This window comes from Buteo buteo, chromosome 30 (genome assembly GCF_964188355.1).
Source record: "Buteo buteo chromosome 30, bButBut1.hap1.1, whole genome shotgun sequence".
Taxonomy (NCBI): domain Eukaryota; kingdom Metazoa; phylum Chordata; class Aves; order Accipitriformes; family Accipitridae; genus Buteo; species Buteo buteo.
Window position 1 is genome coordinate 145,345 of NC_134200.1, and position 21,645 is coordinate 166,989.

At 64.8% G+C, this 21,645-nt stretch overlaps 5 protein-coding genes across 8 annotated transcripts; 3 read left to right on the plus strand and 2 right to left on the minus strand.

The window, feature by feature from the left end:
* Positions 1-191: 191 nt before the first annotated feature.
* Positions 192-4,106, minus strand: VMA22 (vacuolar ATPase assembly factor VMA22). Its single transcript, XM_075018639.1, has 6 exons — positions 4,005-4,106; positions 3,112-3,206; positions 1,776-1,879; positions 1,446-1,537; positions 891-1,019; positions 192-598 (listed from the first exon to the last, which is right to left on the minus strand). The coding sequence occupies exons 1-6, from the start codon at positions 4,009-4,011 to the stop codon at positions 300-302; spliced, it is 726 nt and encodes a 241-aa protein (XP_074874740.1). The 5' UTR covers positions 4,012-4,106; the 3' UTR covers positions 192-299.
* A 138-nt stretch (positions 4,107-4,244) lies between these two features.
* On the plus strand, positions 4,245-9,505 carry IMP4 (IMP U3 small nucleolar ribonucleoprotein 4). 2 transcript variants are annotated; one of them, XM_075018618.1, is made up of 9 exons: positions 4,245-4,445; positions 4,991-5,099; positions 5,842-5,925; positions 6,328-6,437; positions 6,973-7,105; positions 7,539-7,693; positions 8,941-9,035; positions 9,123-9,193; positions 9,285-9,505. In XM_075018618.1, exons 1-9 carry the CDS (start codon positions 4,443-4,445, stop codon positions 9,395-9,397), a joined length of 873 nt encoding a protein of 290 aa, XP_074874719.1. In that variant the 5' UTR covers positions 4,245-4,442; the 3' UTR covers positions 9,398-9,505. The 2 variants fall into 2 exon arrangements, with proteins under 2 accessions (XP_074874719.1, XP_074874720.1); XM_075018619.1 differs by lacking the exon at positions 4,245-4,445 and having other exon boundaries at positions 4,985-5,099; positions 6,262-6,437.
* PTPN18 (protein tyrosine phosphatase non-receptor type 18) lies at positions 9,474-11,304 on the minus strand. Its single transcript, XM_075018642.1, has 4 exons — positions 11,154-11,304; positions 10,777-11,020; positions 9,807-9,881; positions 9,474-9,696 (listed from the first exon to the last, which is right to left on the minus strand). Exons 2-4 carry the CDS (start codon positions 10,970-10,972, stop codon positions 9,629-9,631), a joined length of 339 nt encoding a protein of 112 aa, XP_074874743.1. The 5' UTR covers positions 10,973-11,020; positions 11,154-11,304; the 3' UTR covers positions 9,474-9,628.
* A 1,074-nt stretch (positions 11,305-12,378) lies between these two features.
* MON1B (MON1 homolog B, secretory trafficking associated) lies at positions 12,379-16,027 on the plus strand. Its single transcript, XM_075018588.1, has 6 exons — positions 12,379-12,546; positions 13,064-13,124; positions 13,215-13,607; positions 13,706-14,540; positions 14,632-14,779; positions 15,798-16,027. The coding sequence occupies exons 2-6, from the start codon at positions 13,070-13,072 to the stop codon at positions 15,978-15,980; spliced, it is 1,614 nt and encodes a 537-aa protein (XP_074874689.1). The 5' UTR covers positions 12,379-12,546; positions 13,064-13,069; the 3' UTR covers positions 15,981-16,027.
* A 176-nt stretch (positions 16,028-16,203) lies between these two features.
* LOC142025906 (synaptonemal complex central element protein 1-like) lies at positions 16,204-21,490 on the plus strand. Of its 3 annotated transcripts, none has more exons than XM_075018620.1 (11): positions 16,204-16,827; positions 16,991-18,867; positions 18,980-19,054; positions 19,184-19,231; positions 19,358-19,412; positions 19,918-20,007; positions 20,096-20,159; positions 20,280-20,346; positions 20,975-21,029; positions 21,224-21,313; positions 21,400-21,490. In XM_075018620.1, the coding sequence occupies exons 2-11, from the start codon at positions 18,678-18,680 to the stop codon at positions 21,452-21,454; spliced, it is 789 nt and encodes a 262-aa protein (XP_074874721.1). In that variant the 5' UTR covers positions 16,204-16,827; positions 16,991-18,677; the 3' UTR covers positions 21,455-21,490. The 3 variants fall into 3 exon arrangements, with proteins under 3 accessions (XP_074874721.1, XP_074874722.1, XP_074874724.1); XM_075018621.1 differs by having other exon boundaries at positions 16,204-16,759; positions 16,851-18,867; XM_075018623.1 differs by having other exon boundaries at positions 16,204-16,608; positions 16,897-18,867.
* The last annotated feature ends 155 nt before the right edge of the window (positions 21,491-21,645 follow it).

Consider the following 21,645-nt stretch of genomic DNA (forward strand, 5'->3'; position numbering starts at 1 on the left):
GTGGCACCAAGATGGCCACCAGGCGACTCGATAGTGGCACAAGGTGGTGGCCGGGTGACATCAAAGTGGCACCAAGATGGCAGCCGGGTGACGCCAAGATGGCGGCCGGGTGACGCCGAGGGGCTGCGGCACCAAGATGGCTGCCGGGCGGGGGGGGTGACGCGGTTGGGGACAGCGGGTGACGCGGAGCCAACAGCCGCCGGGGCGCCTTTATTGGGGGGCTGCGGTGCCGATGTCACCGCGGCGGGGGTCCGCGTCACCCGCGGTCCCCGCGTCGTCACCCGCAGACATGTCCTGCGTCACGCGGTCACCGCGTCCTCCGCCGTCTCGGTGTCACGCGTGGTCCGGGTGTCCCCGAGGGTCTCGGTGTCCCCCGAGGTCCCCGTGTCACCCGTGGTCCGGGTGTCCCCGAGGGTCTCGGTGTCCCCCGAGGTCCCCGTGTCACCCGTGGTCCGGGTGTCCCCGAGGGTCTCGCTGTCCCCGAGGGTCCCGGCGTCCCCGTCGGGGTGACGCTTGCGGTGCAGGAGGGCGCGGTAGCGGGCGATGGCGTCCGCCACGGCGCCCTGCAGCCCCGCCAGCTCCACCGCCACCGTCACCCCTGGGGGGACGCGACACGCGGGGTGGGGGTCAGAGGTCACGGAGGGGGTCAGGGGTCACCGGGGACGACATTTGAGGTGACAAAGGGACGGGGGGGGGGGGGGAAACAATGACACAAGGACAAAGAGGTGACACAAGGTCATGACTTTCGGGGGGGGGTGTCTGAGTTTTGGGACACACACACACTCCAGGGCACCGACCCCCCCCAGGATTTTGGGGACCCCCCCCCAGCTTTGAGGACCCCCCCTGGTTTTTGGGGACCCCCCTCCCAGGTTTTGGGGCCCCCCACTCACCCTGGATGAAGCTGCCCTGGGCCTGCCGCAGGCTGGGGGGCACCAGCACCCCGAACCAGGCCAGGGGATCGGGGGGGGCGCGGGGGGGGGCACCCCCTTTTTCTGGGGGACCCCGGCGCTGCCGCAGCCCTGCGGGGGGGGGGGGAAGGTCAGTGACACCCCCAAAATAATTGGGGACACCCCCCAGCACCCCAAGTCCCCCCCCAGAACCCCCTCCAAATCCCCCGCAGCACCCACGGGACCCTCCCAGAGCCCCCCCAGCACCCCAATCCTCCCCCAGCACTCACAGGACCCCCCCCTCAGCACCCCAAATCCCCTCCAGCACCCTAATCCTCCCCCTGCACCCATAGGACCCCCCCTAGCACCCCAAATCCCCCCCAGCACCCACAGGACTCCCCCAGAACTCCCCCAGAACCCCCCCAGCACCCCAAATCCCCTCCAGCTCCTCTCCAGCACCCCCACAACCCCATCCTGACCCCCCCCAGCACCCCAATCCTCCACCAGCACCCACAGGACCCCCCACAGCACCCGTGGGACCCACCCCCCCCCCTTTACCATCGCTCCCCCCCTGCTGGGGGTCGGGGTCCTCAGGGTCCCCCCCTGTGCCTGGCACCTCCTCAAAGTGGGGGGGTCCTCCCGGGTCCTGCCTGGGGGGGGGGGGGGGGTGGTGACACGGGTGTCACCGACGCCCCCGGTGTCACCCCCCCATCAGTGTCACCCCTGTGTCACAACCCCCCCAAACTGAGGCCAGCCCCATGTCACACACCCCCCAAAAAAAGGCACACTGCTGTCACCCCCCCCCCCCCTCCTTGGGGACACCCATGTCCCCCCCCAAGTGTCCCCATGTCCCCTCTGTGCCCCCCCCCCCCCCGCGGTGTCCCCTACCTGGGGAGGACGCGGATGCGGGGGACCATGGTGGCCCCGTACTGCAGGGACGAGACGCGGTGGCACCCCAGGGAGTAACGGGCCTCGGACAGGGACAGCCACCCCTGGGGACATGGCGGGGGGGACACGGGGTCAGGGAGGGGACATGGGGACAGGGACAGCCACCCCTGGGGACATGGGGGGGGGACACGGGGTCGGGGGGGGACATAGGGACAGGGACAGCCACCCCTGGGGACATGGGGGGGGGGGACATGCCGCCATGGTTGTGTTCCCGTGGCAGGTGATGTCCCCATGCTGTGTCTCCTTGGCAGGTGGCGTGTCCCCAAGTGTCACCCTGTGGCAGGTGACATGTCCCTAAGGGGGGGTGGCATGTCCCCACGCATGTCCCCATAGTGGGTGACGTGTCCCCATGGTGGGTGACATGTCCCCAAGTGTGTCCCTAAGGGGGGTGACACGTCCCCACACGTGTCCCCATGGTGGGTGACGTGTCCCCATGGTGGGTGACATGTCCCCAAGTGTGTCCCTAAGGGGTGTGACACGTCCCCACACGTGTCCCCATGGTGGGTGACGTGTCCCCATGGTGGGTGACATGTCCCCAAGTGTGTCCCTAAGGGGTGTGACGTCCCCACACGTGTCCCCATGGTGGGTGACGTGTCCCCATGGTGGGTGACATGTCCCCAAGTGTGTCCCCAAGGGGGGTGACACGTCCCCACACGTGTCCCCATGGTGGGTGACGTGTCCCCATGGTGGGTGACATGTCCCCAAGTGTGTCCCCAAGGGGGGTGACACGTCCCCACACGTGTCCCCATGGTGGGTGACGTGTCCCCATGGTGGGTGACATGTCCCCAAGTGTGTCCCTAAGGGGTGTGACACGTCCCCACACGTGTCCCCATGGTGGGTGACGTGTCCCCAAGTGTGTCCCTAAGGGGTGTGACGTCCCCACACGTGTCCCCATGGTGGGTGACGTGTCCCCATGGTGGGTGACATGTCCCCAAGTGTGTCCCTAAGGGGTGACACGTCCCCACACGTGTCCCCATGGTGGGTGACGTGTCCCCATGGTGGGTGACATGTCCCCAAGTGTGTCCCTAAGGGGTGTGACGTCCCCACACGTGTCCCCATGGTGGGTGACGTGTCCCCATGGTGGGTGACATGTCCCCAAGTGTGTCCCTAAGGGGTGACACGTCCCCACACGTGTCCCCATGGTGGGTGACGTGTCCCCATGGTGGGTGACATGTCCCCAAGTGTGTCCCTAAGGGGTGTGACGTCCCCACACGTGTCCCCATGGTGGGTGACGTGTCCCCACACGTGTCCCCAAGGAGGGGTGTCCCGTCCCCACCTGGCGCAGGAGCTGGGTGAGGAGCTGACGTTTCTGCTGCAGCGTCTCCAGCGCCTCCAGCAGCTCCAGCACCGCCGCGTCCAGCGCCGGCGACCCTACGGAAACAGCCACGGGAGACCCTATGTAAACAAGCATCCGTAGGGGACCCTACATAGACAAACATCTGCGGGAGACCCTATGTAAACGAACACTCGTGGGAGACCCTACATAAACACCCATAGGGCACCCTACGGAAACATCCACGGGGGATCCAATGTAAACAAAAACCCATAGGGGACTCTACATAAACATTCACCATGGCAGACCCTACAAAAATACGCAGCGTGGGGGACCTTACAGAAACATCCATGGGAAACTCTACGTAAACAAACACCTGTGGGAGACCCCAAGTAAACTTCCAGAGAAGACCCTACATAAACCTCCCCCAAATAAACACCCCCCACCATGGGAGACCCTACATAAACACACACGTCCCCCATAAACACCCCCCATCATGGGAAACCCTACATAAACACACACATCCCCCATAAACACCCCCCACCACAGGAGACCCTACATAAACACACACCCCCCCCACATAAAAACCCCCATCACAGGAGACCCTACATAAACACACACACCCCACATAAAAACCATGGAAAACCCTACATAACCACCGCCCCCCCCAATATAAACACCCCCCACCATGGGAGACCCTACACAAACACCCCCCCAAGCCCCTCCCTGTCACAGGAGACCCTACCAAAACAGCCCCCCACCACTGAGTGTGTGTCCCCCACCTCCTCTGGACACCCTACACCACCAAACCCTCCATGGCTGACACCCCCCACCCCCCCTCAAGGCGACCCTACCAAAATAACCCCCCCCCCCCCTCACCCCGGCCCCTCACCGACCCTCCATTGCCGCCGCCGCCGCCGCCAAACCCCGGCCCGCGCCGCGGCTTCACGCCGGGCCGCTGCCTCCTCCAATAGCAGCGGCCTCCCACCTCTTTTCCACCAATCACAGCGCGCGGCGGGGCGGGAGGCGGTGCCTAGCTGAGGGCAGGCGGCGGGGCAGGCTGAAGCCGGCTCGGCCGCCATCTTGGTTGAGGGCGTAGCGTTGCCTTCCCCCCCGGCCGCCATCTTGGTTGAGGGCGTAGCGTTGCCTTCCCCCCCCGGCCGCCATCTTGGTTGAGGGCGTAGCGTTGCCTTCCCCCGGCCGCCATCTTGGGGCGGCCTTTCCAGCAACACCGGGAGCTCCCATTGGTCCCTCGCTGCCCAGCCAATCGGCAGTGGTGGTGTTGGGAGGTGCCGGCGTGTGGTGAGCCGTGGGGAAAGCGCGAAGCTGCGACCATGGTAAGGAAATGGGGCGGGTGTTACTGTAGGGTCGCGGGGGTCTTCTCCCCCCCCCCCCCCCCCCCCCCCGGGTCCCCATGTCACCCCGTGCCCTGCCCGGGGTCCCCCAGTGTCCCCCCCCCCAGGTCACCACGCACACCCTGGTGTCCACAGGGCCCCCCCAGTGTCCTCCATCCCCCTCTGCCCCCCCCATGTCCCCCCACAGGGCCCCTCATCCCTCTCTCCCCCGCCATGTCCTCCCCAGTAACCCCTGCTACCCCCCATCCCCATGACCCCCCCCCCAGTGTCCTCATGTCACCTCACAGCGCCCCCTTCCCCCCCATGACCTTCCCCAATAACTCATGACCCCCCTCCTAGTGCCCCCCATCCCCCTTTCACATCCCCCCGTGTCCCCAGTCCCCCCCAGTATCCCCATCCTGCTCCCAATCCCATGCCCCCCCCCCCCCCGCGCAGGGTGCCCCCATCCCCCTACCCACATTCCCCCCACTTCTTACATCATCACATCCCCCTCTGATGTCATCGTGTCACCCCTTTTTCGCCCCCAGCTCCGCCGGCAAGCCCGGGAACGCCGTGAGTACCTGCAGCGCCGGGCGCAGGAGGATCGGCTTCGGAGACAGCAGGATAAGAAAGAGAAACTGCGGCAGGCACTGGATGGTGGGTCGAGGGGGCCCTGGGGGGGGGTTTAAAGGGGCTTTTGGGGGTTTGAAGGGGGGTTTGAGGGGGCTGAAGGGGAGTTTGGCAGGGTAAAAGGGGGGCTGAGGAGGCTAAAAGGGGGGTTGGGGGGGTTAAAGGGGGGTTTGGGGGGGCGAGGAGGGGGTTTAGGGAGGTTAAAGGGGCCTTGAGTGGGATAAAGAGTGATTTGGGGGGGTAAGAGGGAGTTTAAGGTGGGGGGTTGAGGGGGACAAAGAGGGGTTTGGGGGGGTTAAAGGGGGCTTGAGGGAGTAAAGAGGAGTTCAAGGGGGGGATTGGAGGGGCAAAGAGGGGTTTGGGGGTAGAAGGGGTTTTGGGGGGCAAGGAGGGGGTTTAAGGGGTTTAAAGGGGTCTTGAGAGGGTAAAGAGGAGTTTGAGGGGCATAAAGAGGGGTTAAAGGGAGCTTGAGAGGGGGAAGGGGGTTTGAGGGGAGGAAAGGGGAGTTTGGGGGTAAAAGGGAGTTTGGGGGGGCTAAGGGGGGTCTGAGGGGAGCAAAGAGAGATTCGAGGGGGTTAAAGAGGGGGCTTGGGGAGTGAAAAGGGGTTTGGGGTGGTTAAAGGGGGCTTGGGAGGGGTAAAGAGGGGTTTGGGGGCTTAAAAGGGAGTTTAAGGCGGGGTTTGGGGGGTGATGTGGGGCTGAGGGGGTGTTGGGGGTCCTGTCTGACACTCCCCCCCCCAATTTTGCGTGTGTGTGCGTGTCCCCGCAGAGAACCGGCTGCTGCCCACGGAGCTGCGGCGCGAGGCCTTGGCCCTGCAGAAGGAGCTGGAGTTCGACACGCCGGGGGTGGGCGGTGAGTGGAGACCCCCCCCCCAAATTCTTTGGGGGGGGGCACCCCAAAATGGCGAGAGGCTTTTCCCTCTCCTGAAATTTGGGATCAAATTTGCCCCGTTTCCCCCAAAATGAGGGTGGGATTGCTTTAATTTCTCCTAAAACGTTGGTTAAATTTGCCCCGTTTTTGTCTAAAATTGAGGGGGGGGGGTCCCTAGTCCTCTCAAAAACGTGGATTAAATTTATCCTATTCTCCGCCAAAACGGCGCCCAAATTTACCCCGCTACCCCTCTGCCACGAGTCTTGAAAACCCCCCAAAACTGGGTCATCAAATTGACCCGAGCTCCCCCGAAACCAGGGTTCAACATCACCCTCTTCCCCCCCTGCTGGAGGGGGGCGTGGCCTGACTAAGCCCCGCCCCCAGACACCACTGGTAGCCAAGACGACGAGTACCGGTGGGCGGGGCTAGAGCCCCCCAAGGTGATGGTGACGACCTCCCGTGACCCCAGCTCCCGCCTCCGCGTCTTTGCCAAGGTGGGCGGGGCTTCTTTCCCCGGAGGGGGCGTGGCCTGTGGGTGGGCGGGCCTTGAGTGCTGGGTGGCCATGGGGGAGCCCTGAGCTGTTGGGGAGGGGGCGTGGCCTTAGGCCGGTGGGGCGGGGCTCATGGGAGGGGGTGTGGCTTTGTGGGGTAGTGGGAGGGGCTTTTTCAGGACTGCCCCCCCCCGGGAGCTGAGCTTATGTTGGGAAAGGGGTGGGGGTGGAGCTTGGGGTGGGTGGGGGCTGCTGGGGGTGTGGTCTGAAGGTGGGCGTGACCTTCCAAGGCTCCACCTCCATCCCGGTGGTGTGTATGACTTCAGGGGGTGGTGGAGGGAGGTGGGGCCTGTGGGGTGGGTGGGGCTTAGTGGGGATGTGGGCGTGTCCCTCCATGAACGCTGCCCCCCCGGGAGCAGTGCCCGGCATTGGTGAAGGGACCCACGGTGGGACAGGAAGGGTGATAGGAGAGGGTGGAGCCTGCAGGGGGCGTGGCCGAGGTGAGGGTGTGTCCTGACCCCACCCCTTTTCTTCCCAGGAGGTGTGCCTGCTGATCCCGGGGGCGCGGCGGATGAACCGGGGCCGGGCGGAGCTGGGGGCGTTGGTGGGGGCGTGCCGGGCCGCCGGCGTCACCGACCTCCTGGTGCTGCACGAGACCCGGGGGAGGCCCGGTGAGCCCCGCGGCATGCTGGGAAAGGGGGCGGGGCCGGAGGGGGGTGGGTGGGGTTTGTGGGGTGGGGCGTGGTTAGTTTTGAAGAGGCGGGGCTTGTGGGAAGGGGTGGGGTTGGGGTGGGCGGGGCTCTGGAGGCTGCCCTGTGCTGGGGGGAGCGAGGGGGTGGTGCCTGCTGGGAAGGGGGCGTGGTTGATGTGAATGGGCGGGGCTTTTGTGGGCGGTGTTCTAGGGGCAGGCCTGTGCTGGGGGGCGGTGCTTACTGGGAAGGGGGCGTGGCTTACAGAAATGGGTGGCGTTTGGGGGAATGGGTGGGGCTAATGAAAGGGGTGGGGCTAAGGGGAAGCGCTTGGGGCTGGGGGAGCAAATGGGGGGCGGGGCCTGCTGGGCAGGGGGTGTGTCCTGCTCAGGCCCCGCCCCTTTCTCGTCCCCAGACGGGCTGTCCCTGTGTCACCTGCCCCACGGCCCCACGGCCCACTTCACCCTCAGCGGGGCGGTGCTGCGGCAGGAGGTGGGGGGGCTGGGGGGGGCCCCCCTGGCGGCTCCCCATCTCCTGCTGCTGCGCCTCGACTCCCCCCTGGGACGCAGGGTAGGGGGCGGCGGGGGGACTGGGGGCACTGGGGAGGACTGGGAGGGCAGTGGGAGCACGGGGGGGGGCACTGGGGGGTGGGGGGGGACTGGGGAAATTAGGAGCACTGGGTGGGACAGAGCACTGGGGGGGAAACTGGGAGGACTGGGGGGGGACTGGGAGGGACTGGGAGCACTGGGGGGTGCGAGGGGACTGGGGAAACTGGGAGCACTGGGGGGAAATTGGGAGCACTGGGGGGTGCGAGGGCACTGGGAGGGAGTGAGAGCACTGGGGGAGACTGGGAGGGACTGGGAGCACTGGGGGGAAATTGGGAGCACTGGGGGCAAACTGGGAGCACTGGGGGGTCCGAGGGCACTGGGAGGGACTGGGAGCACTGGGGGGAAACTGGGAGCACTGGGGGGTGCGAGGGGACTGGGAGGGAGTGAGAGCACTGGGGGAGACTGGGAGGGACTGGGAGCACTGGGGGGTGCGAGGGGACTGGGGAAACTGGGAGCACTGGGAGGGACTGAGAGTATTGGGGGAAACTGGGAGCACTGGGGGCAAACTGGGAGCACTGGGGGGTGCGAGGGCACTGGGAGGGACTGGGAGCACTGGGAGGGACTGGGAGCACTGGGAGGGACTGGGAGCACTGGGAGGGACTGGGAGCACTGGGGGCAAACTGGAAGCACTGGGGAGTGTGAGGGGACTGGGGAAACTGGCAGTACTGGGAGGGACTGGGAGCACTGGGGGGTGCGAGGGCACTGGGAGGGACTGGGAGCACTGGGGGAGACTGGGAGGGACTGGGAGCACTGGGGGGAAACTGGGAGCACTGGGGGGAAACTGGGAGCACTGGGGAGTGCGAGGGGGCTGGGGAAACTGGCAGTACTGGGAGGGACTGAGAGCACTGGGGGAAACTGGGAGGGACTGGGAGCACTGGGGGCAAACTGGAAGCACTGGGGAGTGTGAGGGGACTGGGGAAACTGGGAGCACTGGGGGCAAACTGGGAGGGACTGGGAGCACTGGGGGGAACCTGGGAGCACTGGGGGGTGCGAGGGGACTGGGGAAACTGGCAGCACTGGGTGATGGGGTGGAGAGGTGGGGAAACGGGGACAGGGGGACATTTTGGGGGGGGATTTGGGGGGAGATCGGGGACGGGAGGATATTGGGAGGGCAGTGGGGGGACATGGGGACATTTGGGGGTCCTGGGGGGAAGGGGGGGGTGTGACACACACCTCCCCCCCCCGCCCCGTCCCACCCCCTTCCCCCAGGTGGGCACAATCCTGAAGCACCTCTTCCCCGTCCCCCGCCCCGACAGCCGCCGCGTGGTGACGTTTGCCAACGAGGATGATGTCATTTTAGTCCGGTGGGTGACACGGGGACACAAGGGGGGGGCTGGACACCCCCTCCTCCGTGTCCCCCACCCCCTCCTCAATGTTCCCCTCCCCCGCAGAAACCACGTTTACCGGCGGCAGGGGAGGACGGTGGAGCTGGAAGAGGTGGGACCCCGGTTCCAGCTGCGCCGTGAGTGTCCCCAGCGACCCCCCCACATGTCCCCAACGACCCCCCCATGTCCCCAACGATCCCCAACGTGTCCCTGATGTCCCCTCCCCAGCTTATCTGATCCGCCTGGGGACCCTGGAGCAGGGGGACGCGGCCGACGTGGAATGGCGCTGGCACCCCTACACCGCCACGGCCCCCAAACGCCGCCTCCTCAGCGCCCAGTGACCCCGGACGCCTGGGTGCCCCCCCCCGGACACTTGGGTGCCCACCCCTGGGACTCTTGGGTCTCTCAATAGCTTGGTTTTGTTTCTAATAAATTTTTTAATTCTCTTATTTTTCACGCTTCCAAACTGGTTCGTTGGGGCTTTCTGTGGCCCCTTCCCCACCAGGGGGTTGGGGGGGAGGATGGGACCCCCCCCCCACACCGCCCCCCCTCAAGGCATCCAGGCCCCTTCCTCACACCCGGGACCATTCGGCCGGGGGTTCCCGCGGTCCTTTGGGTTTCCCGATCCGGAAATTAAATCCTGGAATTGGAAAGGGGCGGGAGGGGGATTAGGAGGGAGAGGGGCAGATGCCTGGGGGGGGGTCGTGTGTGTCCCCTGTGTCCCGTCCCCCCCCCCCGCCGGGTGCTCACCGAGACATGGGGTGCTGCCGGGGTCCCCGTGGGGGGTCACGACCTCGTAGGCGCCGTCACCGGGTTGGGGGGAGGCTGCGGGGGGGGCAGGGGGGAGGTTAGAGCTCTATGGGGAACCTATAGATCCTGTAGAGTGGGGGGGGGTGTTATAGGGTCCCTATAGAGAAGGAGAGAGTCTTATACAGTCCTTAGAGGGAACCTATAGAGCTGGGGGGCATATATGGTGTCTAGAGATAACCTATAGAGTGAGGGGATGTTATATGGTTCTTAGAATCTATAGAGTTGGGGGGATTATATGGTCCTTAGAGCCTATGTGGGGGAGAGTTATACAGTCTTTAAAGGGAGCTTATAGACTCTATAGAATGTGGGGGCATGTTATATGGTCTTTAGAGAGACCCTGGGGGGGTGCTATATGGTCCCTAGAGGGAACCTATAGGGACCAGAAGTGTCCCATAGAGGGGGTGGGTCTTGCGTAGACCCTGTAGGGGCCAGGGAGGGAAGGTATAGACTCCATAGGGATCAGAAGTGCTTCACAAGGGGGTGTGGAGTGGGGTTTGAGTGGTCTCTGTAGGGGTCAGGAAGGGAGTGTATAGATCCTATAGGGACTGGAGGCACGTCATGGGGAAAGGGTAGAGCAGAAAACACCCTATAGGGTGCACGGCAGGGAATAGAACCTGTAGGGTGAGGAGGGGGCACCCTATAGAATCTAGAGGGTGCAGGGAGGGAGACCCTATAGTACCTATAGGGTGCAAGGGGGGGGCATGACCCTATAGAACCTTGGGGGGACATACAACCCTATAGAACCTATAGGGTGCAGGACTGGCCAATATGGCTCCTGGGGGGGGGGTGTCATCCATCCCCTATAGGGTCTGGAGGGGGACCCACAGGCACACCTGTGGGGGGGAGGGGTCCTATGGATGCTGTAGGGTCCACCACCCGCACCCCTTCCTCCCCCCCCCCCCAAACTCACCGGCCAGGGTGGGGGAGGGGCGCCGCAGGGGGCTCCCAGGGAGGGAGGGGGAGGTGCCCGGAGGGGCGGGGTCTTTCCCGAAAGGGGCGTGGTCTCGGTCAAAAGAGGCGGTGTCTCGTCCAAAAGGGGTGGAGTCTCGTCCTCCGGCCCCGCCCCCCCGGCGGGTTTTGTTGACCACGGCGTAGGTGGCGTCCATTGCGGGGGGGGGTGGGGTGGGGGGGGCTCCGCTGGCACCAACAGGCTCCTGGGGGGGGGGAGGGGAGGGGAGGGGGGGGCACCCAGGCCTCCGGGTCACCCCCACCCACCCCAAAAGGGCACCCAGGTGTCCGGGTGTCCCCTCCCCACCCCCACCCCCCCCAAAGGCATCCGGGACTCACGTGATCGGGGGGAGGAGGGGTGAGAGGGGTCCCCCCCGAACTCTGGGGGCCCCCCCGGACGTTTGGGTCCTTCCTTGCGCTTCCCGTTTCCTGGGGTAGGAAGTGCCAGCCCCGCCCACCCCGTGTCCTGGCCCCGCCCCCAAACTCCCGGGAGGGCGGTGCGGTCTCACAGGCCACGCCCCTCCCGCTTGCTAAGCCACGCCCCCATGTAGCACCTATAGAGCCCTGGGGGTCCCAATGGGTTCTATTGAGGCCCCTGTAGCAGCTTTGGGAGGGGCTGTATAGGTCCTATAGAGCCGGGGGGACCCTATAGCACCTATAGCATCGGAGGGGGGAGGCTCTTTAGCCCCCATAGAGCTTCTAGCGGTCCCTATAGCCCCTATAGCATCGGGGGGGGGGGGCATATAGCCTCTATAGAGTTTCTTGGGCTCCCTATAGCTCCTATAGCATCTTGGGGGGGGTGTATCTGTATAGCCCCTATAGAGCCCTGGGGGTCCCTATAGCTCCTATAGGTCCTCAGTGTGGGTGTCCCTATAGTGCCTGGGGGCGGGTGTCCCCTATAGCTCCTATAGTATCCTGAGGAGAGGCCCTATAGTCCCTATAGAGGCTTGGGTTCTTACAGACCCTGTAGTGCGCTGGGGCAGCCCGATAGCTCCTACGTGGGGTCCCCTATAGCGCTGATGGGGGGCTCCTATAGCACGTTTGGGGTCCCTGTAGTGCCTTGGGGGGGTCTCCCATAGCCCCTCTTGAGCCTCTGGGGGTCCCCTATAGCCCATCCTGGCTGGTCCCTATAGCTCCTGTAGGGGCTGGGGGAGCCTCCATAGGGCCCGGGGGGGTACTTATGGCCCCTATAGGCCCCTATAGCTCCTATATGAGCCCATATAGGGCACAGGAAGGGTCCCTGTAGCCTCTATAGGACCCGGGAGGACTCTATGGCCCCTATAAGGCCCCGGGGGGGTCCCTATAGCCCCCATACGATCCCCTGTAGGGCCCGGGGGGTCCCTATGGCCCCTGTAGGGCGGGGGGCGGGGCTAGAGAGGACCCAGGCATCCGGGTCACGGGGCTCTGAGTGTCCCGGCCCCGCCCCTCCCGCGTGAGGTCACACGGGGCGGGTGACGTCGCGCGGCCGGGAGGGGACGTCACGAGGGGGAAACTGGGGGGGGGGGCGAGAGGGGGGAGAAAGGGGGAGCCCGCCAAAAGCGACGTCACAGGCCGGGCAGCGCGGCAGGCCCCGCCCCGAGCCCCTCGATTGGCCGGCGTGGGCGGGCCGCGCCCCCTGTGCCCGCGCCGGGCGCTGATTGGCGGGGCGGCGCGGCGCGGCGCGGTGACGTCGGAGGGCGCGCGGCGCGGCGGCCCCGGAAGCGGCGGCGGCGGCGGGAGCGGGGCCGCGCGGGTGAGCGGGGCGGGGCGGGGCCAGGGCGGGGGCGGGGCCGCGGCGCGGGGGCGGGGCCTCGGCTGGGGAGGGGGCGAGGGGGGGGCGCGTGGCGGCAGGAGAGGGGGCGATCCCGCCGGAGGGCGTGGCTTTACTGCGAGGGGGCGGGGCGGGGTGGAGGGGCGGGGCCACGGCGGGCTCTCCCGGGGGCGGGGCTCTGGAGCCCCCCTGGTGGGCGGTGCTATGGGAAGTCTCGGGGTGTGGGGCTAAAGGGGCGTGGCTGCGGTGGGGCGGGGCTTAGCGGGGACCTCCCCTTTAGGGGTGTGGCCTAGTGGCATGGGGCGGGGCCAGAGCCCCCAGGGGCGTGACCCCATGGTGAGACACCCCCCCCCCCAAGGCCGTGCCGTTCAGGTGGGGCTCAGGGGCGTGACCAAAGGCCGTGGGCGTGGTCTCCGTCCTGTGGGCGTGGTCCGGGCCTGCCCTGCCCCCTCGAGGTGCTTGGGTGTGGCCTGCAGGCCCACGTGACCCTCCTCCCTAGGCGGCCATGGCGGCGGCGGCGGCCGGTTCCCCTCCCGGCGAAGGGACCCCCCAGCCCCCAGGTGAGGCCGCGGGCGCCTGCGTCCTGGAGTGTCCCCCATCCCCCCCGCCCCGTGTGTGTCCCCCCCGTTGTCACCCTGTCACCGTCACAGACGCGGCGGAGGCCGACCCGACGGAGCCGGCGGCGGCCGTGTCGTCCCCGGATTACCGTCGCGACGAGGAAGAAGAGGTATCCCCGGCGGCGGTACCGGCGGCCGTGACGTCCTCGGGGTGTCAGCACGCCGGGGAAGAGGAGGAGGTGACGGCTGCGGTGACGACGGTGGCGGCCATGACGTCCCCGGGATGCCGGCGCGGCGGGGAAGAGGACGTGACGGCGGCGGGGTGGCGTTGCCGGCGGAAGCACGTCTTCGTGTTGAGCGAGGCGGGGAAACCCATCTACTCCCGGCACGGTAACGAAGAAGCGTTGGCGGCCACCATGGGCGTCATGATGGCGCTCGTCTCCTTCATCCAGAGCGGCGGCAACGCCATTCGCGCCATCTGTTCCGGTAAGGGAGGGGTTAACAGCAAAGGGGTGGGGCGGGGCACCCCCAAACCGCCACACCCCCCACCCACTGCTGTGGCGTGTGTCCCCCCACAACTGCAGAGGACCGGACTTTGGTGTTCGAGCAGCGCGGACCCTTGTTGCTGGTGTCGGTGTCCCGCACGCGGCAATCGGCGGCGCAGCTACGGCGGGAACTGGCCTTCGTCCATGAGCAGATCCTCAGCCTCCTCACCCGCGGCGGTATCGCCCGCGTATTTGCCCGCCGCCGCGGTTACGATCTCCGGCGTCTCCTCGCTGGCGCCGAAGCTGTCCTCGACCGTCTCCTGTCTGGCGCAGCAGCAGACGGGCGGTTGTTGTTGGGAGCGGCTCGTTGCCTGCCCCTTCCGGCAGCCCTTCGGCGGGCGGTTTCGGGAGCTCTTCGCCGCGCCGCCGCCGCCGCTGTCCCCGCCCCCGCTTTGGCTTTGTTGGCGGCCGGCGGGCGGTTGGTGACGGCGGCGCGGCAGCGGGCTTTGGCGGAAGGCGGCCGGTTGTGTGCCAGCGACCTTCACCTCCTCCTCAATCTTTTGGGGAGTGGGGTGGGGGCGGGCGAAGTGTGGACCCCCGTCTGTTTACCCCGCTTCAACCCCGACGGCTATTTCTACGCCTACGCGGCGGCGCTGGGCGAGGAAGAGGAGGAGGAAGGCGGCGGCGGCGGCACTGGCGGGGTGACGCTCATCCTGCTGTCGACGGAGCGCGAGGGGTTCTATGCAGCGGCGGGGTGCCGGCGGCGTTTGGAGGAGACGCTGCGGGCGCAGGGGTGGTTGGGGGAGCTGGGGGCGGCGGTACGGGGAGGGGCGGGGTACGGCCCCGCCCGCCCCGGCGCCCCCGAGCTCCGCCATTTTCTTTACAAGCCCTTGGAGGGGCCGGAGGAAATGCAGCAGCTGCCACAGTTTACAAGGTACGGGGCGGGGGGCACCCCAAAATGGGGCGGGGTGGGGGCGTGTCACCTGTCATGCACCTGACGGCTATGTCCCCCACCCCGGGTTCAGCCCCGAGCTGGAGGACCCCTACACCAGCGAGGAGGAGCAACACCGGCTCTTCGACCTGTACCACTACCTGCACAGCCGCGTGCACAGCCCCCACCGGCCCCTGCGCCTCCTCTACCACGTAGCTGAGAAGGAGACACTCTTGGCTTGGGTAAGTTGGGGCACGGGGAGCCATCAATAGGTTCCGGAGTTAACAGAGGGTGTTCACTCACGGCTCTGTCATTAGGTTGCAGAGTTAACAGGAGTTGCTGGGTGGAGGTGCTGTCAGTAGGTTCCAGGGTTAACAGGGATGCCTGCTGGTGGCACTGTCAGTAGGTTCCAGAGTTAACAAGAGTTGCTGGCTATAGGTGTTGTCAGTAGGTTCCAGAGTTAACAGGGATGCTCACTGTCAACCCTGTCAGTAAGTTCCAGAGTTAACAGAGAGTGTTCACTCACAGCTTTGTCAGCAGGTTCCAGAGTTAACAGGGAGTGCACACTTGTGGTGCTGTCAGTAGGTTCCAGAGTTAACAGGGGTGGTTGCTGGTGGCACCTTCAGTAGGTTCCAGAGTTAACCGGGATGGCTGGCTGGCAGCACTGTCAGTAGGTTCCAGAGTTAACAGGAGTGCTGAGTTGTGGTGCCATCAGTAAGTTTCAGAGTTAACAGGGCTGCTTACTGGCAGCACCATCGGTTAACAGTAGTACTCACTGGCAGTGCCATCAGTAGGTCCCAGAGTTAACAGAGAGTACTCACTCCTGGCTCTGTCGCTAAGTTCCAGATTTAATGGGGGTTGCTGGCTGGCAGTGCCATCAGTTAAGAGTGGTGCTTGCTGGCAGTGCCATTAGTAGTTTCCAGGGTTAACTGGGGCGCTTACGGGCAGTGCCGTCAGTAGGTCCTAGAGTTAACAGGGGCACTTGCTCCTGGTGCCATCACAGGTGCTCTGTGGCAGCACCATCAATTATTGGAGTTGCTTGCTGACAGCACCATCAGTGGGTCCCAGAGTTAACAGAGGTACTCGCTTGCGGTGCCGTCAGTAGGTTTCAGAGTTAACGGGGGAGCTCATTGGGAGCATCATGACTTAATCGGGGTGCTTGCTGGTCAAGCCACCAGTAGTTAATAAGGGATGCTCACTGGTGGCACCGTCAGTAGCGTCCAGAGTTAACGGAGGCACCGGTTCCCTCCCCGGGCGCAGGTGACGAGCAAATTCGAGCTGTACGGCTGCTTCAGCCCACTGGTGACGAAGGCGGGAGCCATCGGGGTCCTCACCAAGCTGCTGCGCTGGCTGAAGAAGGAGGAGGACTGGCTCTTCATCCGCTACCCGCCGCCATACTGTGCTACCCCCGCCCGCTCCGAGGGGGCCGAGGCCGAGGGCTGAGCCCCTCCTTGGCCCCAGGGTGGGGAATAAAATGCCACTGGAGAAAAGTGTCCCCTGTGTCGGGGCGGGGAGGGGGAGATGGGGCTGACGCTGGGGTCCGGGGAGCTGGGGGGGGGACTCACCAGAGGAGGAGTGGGGCTGCTGCGGCAGGTGACATCATGCGGCAGTGATGTCATGAGGGGTGAGGTCACACGGGGGGGGTGGTGCGGTGGGTCGAGGGATGAGGGAGGAAGAGGGGACAGAAGGGAGAAGAGGTGACAGAAAATGGAGGGAAGGGGACAGAAACGAGGGGGGAAAGGGGACAGAAAATGGGGTGGAAAAGGGACAGAAACGGGGACAAGAGGACAGGAGATGGAGGGATGATGTGACAGAAAATGGAGGGAAACGTGGCAGAAAAGAGGGTGAACAGGAGAGAGAAAAGGCAGGAAGTGGGGACAGAAATTGGAGGGAAGAGGTAACAGAAAAGGGGGAAAGGTGACAGAAAATGAAGGGGAGACAGAAATTGAAGGAAAACGTGACAGGAAAGAGGGTGAAAAGGGGACAGGAAAGGCAGGAAGTGGGGACAGAAATTGGAGGGAAGAGGTGGCAGAAAATGGAGGGAAGAGGGGACAGAAACGAGGGGAAAGAGGTGACAAAATGGAGGGAAACGTGGCAGAAAAGAGGGTGAACAGGAGACAGAAAAGGCAGGAAGTGGGGACAGAAATTGGAGGGAAGAGGTGGCAGAAAATAGAGGGAAGAGGGGACAGAAAATGGAGGGGAGACAGAAATTGAAGGAAAACGTGACAGGAAAGAGGGTGAAAAGGGGACAGGAAAGGCAGGAAGTGGGGACAGAAATTGGAGGGAAGAGGTGGCAGAAAATGGAGGGAAGAGGGGACAGAAAATGGAGGGAAGAGGGGACAGAAACGAGGGGAAAGAGGTGACAGAAAATGGAGGGAAACGTGGCAGAAAAGAAAGAGGGTGAACAGGAGACAGAAAAGGCAGGAAGTGGGGACAGAAAATGGAGGGAAGAGGGGACAGAAGATGGAGGGATGATGTGACAGAAATTGGAGGGAAACATGACAGAAAATGGAGGGAAACATGACAGAAAAGACGGTGAACAGGAGACAGAAAAGGCAGGAAGTGGGGACAGAAATTGGAGGCGAAAGGGGACAAATTGGAGGGAAGAGCTGACGAAATGGAGGGAAGAGGTGACAGAAACAAGGGGGGAGAGGGGACAGAAACAAAGGAGAAGAGGGGAAAGAAAACAGAGGGAAGAGGTGACAAAATGGAGGGAAACGTGACAGAAAAGAGGGTGAAAAGGGGACAGAAAATGGCAGGAGGAGGGGACAGAAAAGATGTGGAAAAGGCGATAGAATTGAGGGGGAAGAGGTGACAGAAAATGGAGTGCAAAAAGGGGTCAGAAAATGGAGGGAAAACGTGACAGAAAATGGCGGGGGAAAGGGCACATAAAAGGTGGGAAGACTGACAGAAAAGATGTGAAAGAGGTGACAGAAAATGGAGGAGGAAGAGGTGACAGAAAATGGGGGGAAGAGGGGACAGAAAAGGGGCAAGAGGTGGCAGAAAATGGAGAGGGAAGAGGAGACAGAAAAAGGAGGAAAGACATGACAGAAAATGGCGGGAAGAAGTGATAGGCAAGATGTGGAAGAGGTGACAGAAAATGGAAGGGAAATATGACGGAAGAGAGGGAATAGGGGACAGAAAAGGTTGGAAGAGGTCACAGAAAATGGAGGGCAAAGAGGTGACAGAAAGTGGAGGGAAAATGTGGCAGAAAGGGGGGGAAGAGAAGGCAGAAAAGGGGGGAAGAGGTGACAAGAAATGGAGGGAAGATGGGACAAGAAATGGTGGGAAAATGTGACAGAAAAGGGGGGAAAGGGTAGAAAAATGGAGGGAAACATGACAGAAAATAAAGAGGGGATGGAAAAGGGAAGAGGGAAGAGAAAATGGAGGCAAGACGTGACAGGAAAGAGGGGGAAGAGGTGGCAGAAAATGGAGGGAAAAGGATACAGAAAAGAGGGGGGGAAGGTGACAAAATAGAGGAGGAAGAGTTGACAGATGGGGGGGTGAAGGTGACAGAAAAGAGGGGGAAAGATGGGACAGAAAAGAGGGGATGGGGGGGCAGAAAATAGAGGAAAGACATGACAGAAAATGGCAGAAAAGGGGGGGAAGACAGGACAAGAAATGGAGGGAAAAAGGGACAGAAAAGGGGGAAGAGGGGAGAGAAATCGGAGGGAAATGTGACAAAAAATATGGGGAAGAGGGGATGGAAAAGAGGAGGAAGAGGGGAGGGAAAATGGAGGGAAGACGGGACAAGAAATGGACGGAAAAGGGGGGGAAGAGGGGAGACAAAATGGCGGGAAGAGGTGGCAGAAAATGGCAGGAAGAGGTGATAGAAAATTGAGGAAACGTGACAGAAAAGGGAGAGAAGAGGTGGCAGAAAATGGCAGGAAGAGGTGACAGAAAATTGAGGAAATGTGACAGAAAAGGGACAGAAGAGGTGGCAGTAAATGGTGGGAAAAGGCGATAGAACAAGGGGGAAGAAGGGACAGAAAATGGCGGGAAGCAGGGATAGAGAATGGTGGGAAGAGGGGACGAGAAATGGAGGAAGAGGGGACAGAAGCAGGTGACAAGGGGACATGAGAGGCGACAGCAGATGGCCGCTGGCCACCATTGTCACCTGTGTCCCCTCAGGCTGCGGCGATGGACGGTGACCCACACGGTGAGGGGCTCCGGCGGCCATGTCCCCCGGGACGCGGAGGCAGGTTTCTCCCCCGAGGAACACGAATGTCACTGTCTGTCATGTCGTCCCCCCACCAAGGTGTCCCTTGTCCCCCCGCGGGGGGTCCACGGCTGGAGGCACTGCTGGGGCGGATCCGCAGCCTGCACCGAGGTGAGCGCTGGGGGGGGGGGTACGACACGACGACCCCTTCCCCCATCCTCCATGTCCCCTCTCCCTCTATTCCATCCCCGCGACGTCCGCGTCCCCGACACCCCCCTCGCAGCCCGTCAGGTCCTGGCGCGGGAGATGGCGGAGGCGCAAGGACAGAGCGAGGGGTTGCGACAGCACCTGGAACAACGTGAGTCGTCCCAGGGAGGGGACCGAGGCGCTGGGGGGGGGGACGGGGACAGGGACAGGACCCAGATGTCCGGGGAGGGGACTGGGGGGACACCCCGAGGCCTCCGGGCGCTGATCCCCCTCCCCGCAGTGGAAGAGCGTCAGGCGGCGCTGGAAGGGCTCTGGCAGCAGAAGCAAGGTGAGGCCGCAGTCGCGCCAACTTCCCAGCATGCACTGGGGCCGGATGCTTGGGTCTCTTTTTTTTTTTTGGGGGGGGGGGGGGTGAGGACCCTCCCCTGGATGTCTGGGTCCCCTCCCCCGGCAGAGGCGCTGCGGGTGGCACGGTTGCGCAGGGAGGAGGTGGAGGCCGAAGGTCAAAGGTGAGTAGGGGGGGCCCAGGATGCCTGGGTCCCCCCCCGATTGACCCCATCTGTGCCCATGCCCCCCCCCCTCCCGCCGGTGACCTCTGACCCCTCGAATATACCTGGTGACCCCTGATCCTTGGCACCTGAGTGACCTCTGACCTCGCAGCCCTCTGGTGACCCCTCACACTCTGGTGACCTCTGACCCCTCCAAGAACCCCTGGTGGCGCCTGACACCTTCAGTGACCCCTAGCAGCCTGGTGACCTCTGACCCCCACAATCCCCTGGTGACCCCCGGTGCCCTCTGACCCCAAGTGCTCTCTCTCTGCCCCCTACCCTGGTGACCCTTGCCCCCTCCAAGACCCCCAGCTGACTCCTGACCCTTGCCCCCGATGACCTCTGCCCCTCAGCCCTCCCCTGGTGACCCCTCAGTGCCCCCTGCCCACCCCCAACCCCCACTGACCTTGCCCCTGGCCCTTGACCCCCATGACCCCTGACCCCCTGTTGACCCCTGACCCCACAGGCGCCAGGGCCTGTGCCTGAGCCGCCAGCAGGACCTGGAGGGGGCGGGGGAGCAGCGGGAACACCTGCGTCACCTGCGTCGGGGACAAAGGTGGGGGGGGCGGCTCGGGGGGGTGGGGGGCCGTGGTGTGTCACGTGACGTACGTGTCACATGACACCCGTCTCACCCGCCCCCGCAGGCAGGAGTTCTGGCAGCAGCTCGATGACCTCATGGAGGAGCACAAACACCTGCGTGAAGCGCACGTGAGCCCCGGACCCCTGGGGTGTCCCCCGCCACCACCTCTGCGTCCCCTCTCCCCCACCCCTGGGGTGTCCCCTCCCCCCCCCACCCACCCCCCCACCCCCGTGTCCCCTCTCCTGCAGACCCCCGCCCAGTTAGAGGCTGAACTGGTGCAACTGGAGGAGGCGCGGGAGAAGCTGCTGAGCCAGGGTGAGCCCCTGGATGCCTGGCTCCGCCCCCACGGGGGCCTGGCTCCTCCCCCACGGAGGCCTGGCTCCACCCTCCAGGGGCCTGGCTCCACCCTCCAGGGGCCTGGCTCCGCCCCCACGGGGGCCTGGCTCCACCCTCCAGGGGCCTGGCTCCACCCTCCAGGGGCCTGGCTCCGCCCCCACAGGGGCCTGGCTCCTCCCCCACGGGGGCCTGGCTCCTCCCCCCCAGAGGCCTGGCTCCACCCTCCAGGGGCCTGGCTCCACCCTCCAGGGGCCTGGCTCCGCCCCCACGGGGGCCTGGCTCCACCCTCCAGGGGCCTGACTCCTCCCCCACGGGGGCCTGGCTCTGCCCCCACAGGGGCCTGGCTCCTCCCCCACGGAGGCCTGGCTCCACCCTCCAGGGGCCTGGCTCCTCCCCCACGGAGGCCTGGCTCCTCCCCCACGGAGGCCTGGCTCCGCCCCCACAGGGGCCTGGCTCCTCCCCCACGGGGGCCTGGCTCCTCCCCCCCAGAGGCCTGGCTCCACCCTCCAGGGGCCTGGCTCCTCCCCCACGGAGGCCTGGCTCCACCCTCCAGGGGCCTGGCTCCACCCCTGTGGGTGGTGACAGGCTCCGCCCCCCCCCCCCCTAGAGCGCCACCTGCTGGAGGCAGAGGAGCAGCTGGGACCTGAAGCCCATGTGGCCATGTGAGTGCCCGGATGCCTGGCTCCGCCCCCTCGGACGCCTGGCTCCGCCCCCTACCAGAACCTGGGTCTCATCCCCTGGATGCCTGGCTCCGCCCCCTCGGAGGCCTGGCTCCGCCCCCTCCCAGCACCTGAGTCACACCCCCCGGCTGCCTGGCTCCTCCTCCCCGCCTCTCCCAAACGCCTGGGTCCCGCAGGCGATTGGTGGAGCAGGAGGAGGAGGGGGCGCGGCAGCGTTTGGGGGCGGAGCTTGGACGGCGGCAGGTCCACCTGCGCCACCGGGACAGGTGGGTTGTTCCCCCCACCCCCCACCGTGGGATGCTCTGGGTCCCTCGTGGCCCCGCCCACTCTCCCTGTCCCCGCCCCCTCCCAGGCTGGCGGAAGAGCTGGAGCGGCTGCAGCGCCCCCTGGAGGCTCCGCCCGAGTGAGGGGAGACACGGCAGCGGGGGGGGGGGACGGGGATGGACCCCCCTGCCTGTCCCCCCCCCACCCCAATGTGTCCCCCCATGTCCCCTCAATAAATGTCCCCAACTGCCACCGCCGCTCACGTGTCTCCATGGGGGTCCCCGGGTGGGGTGGGGTGGGGGGGGGGGGGGTTATGGGGGGTGGTGACATTTTT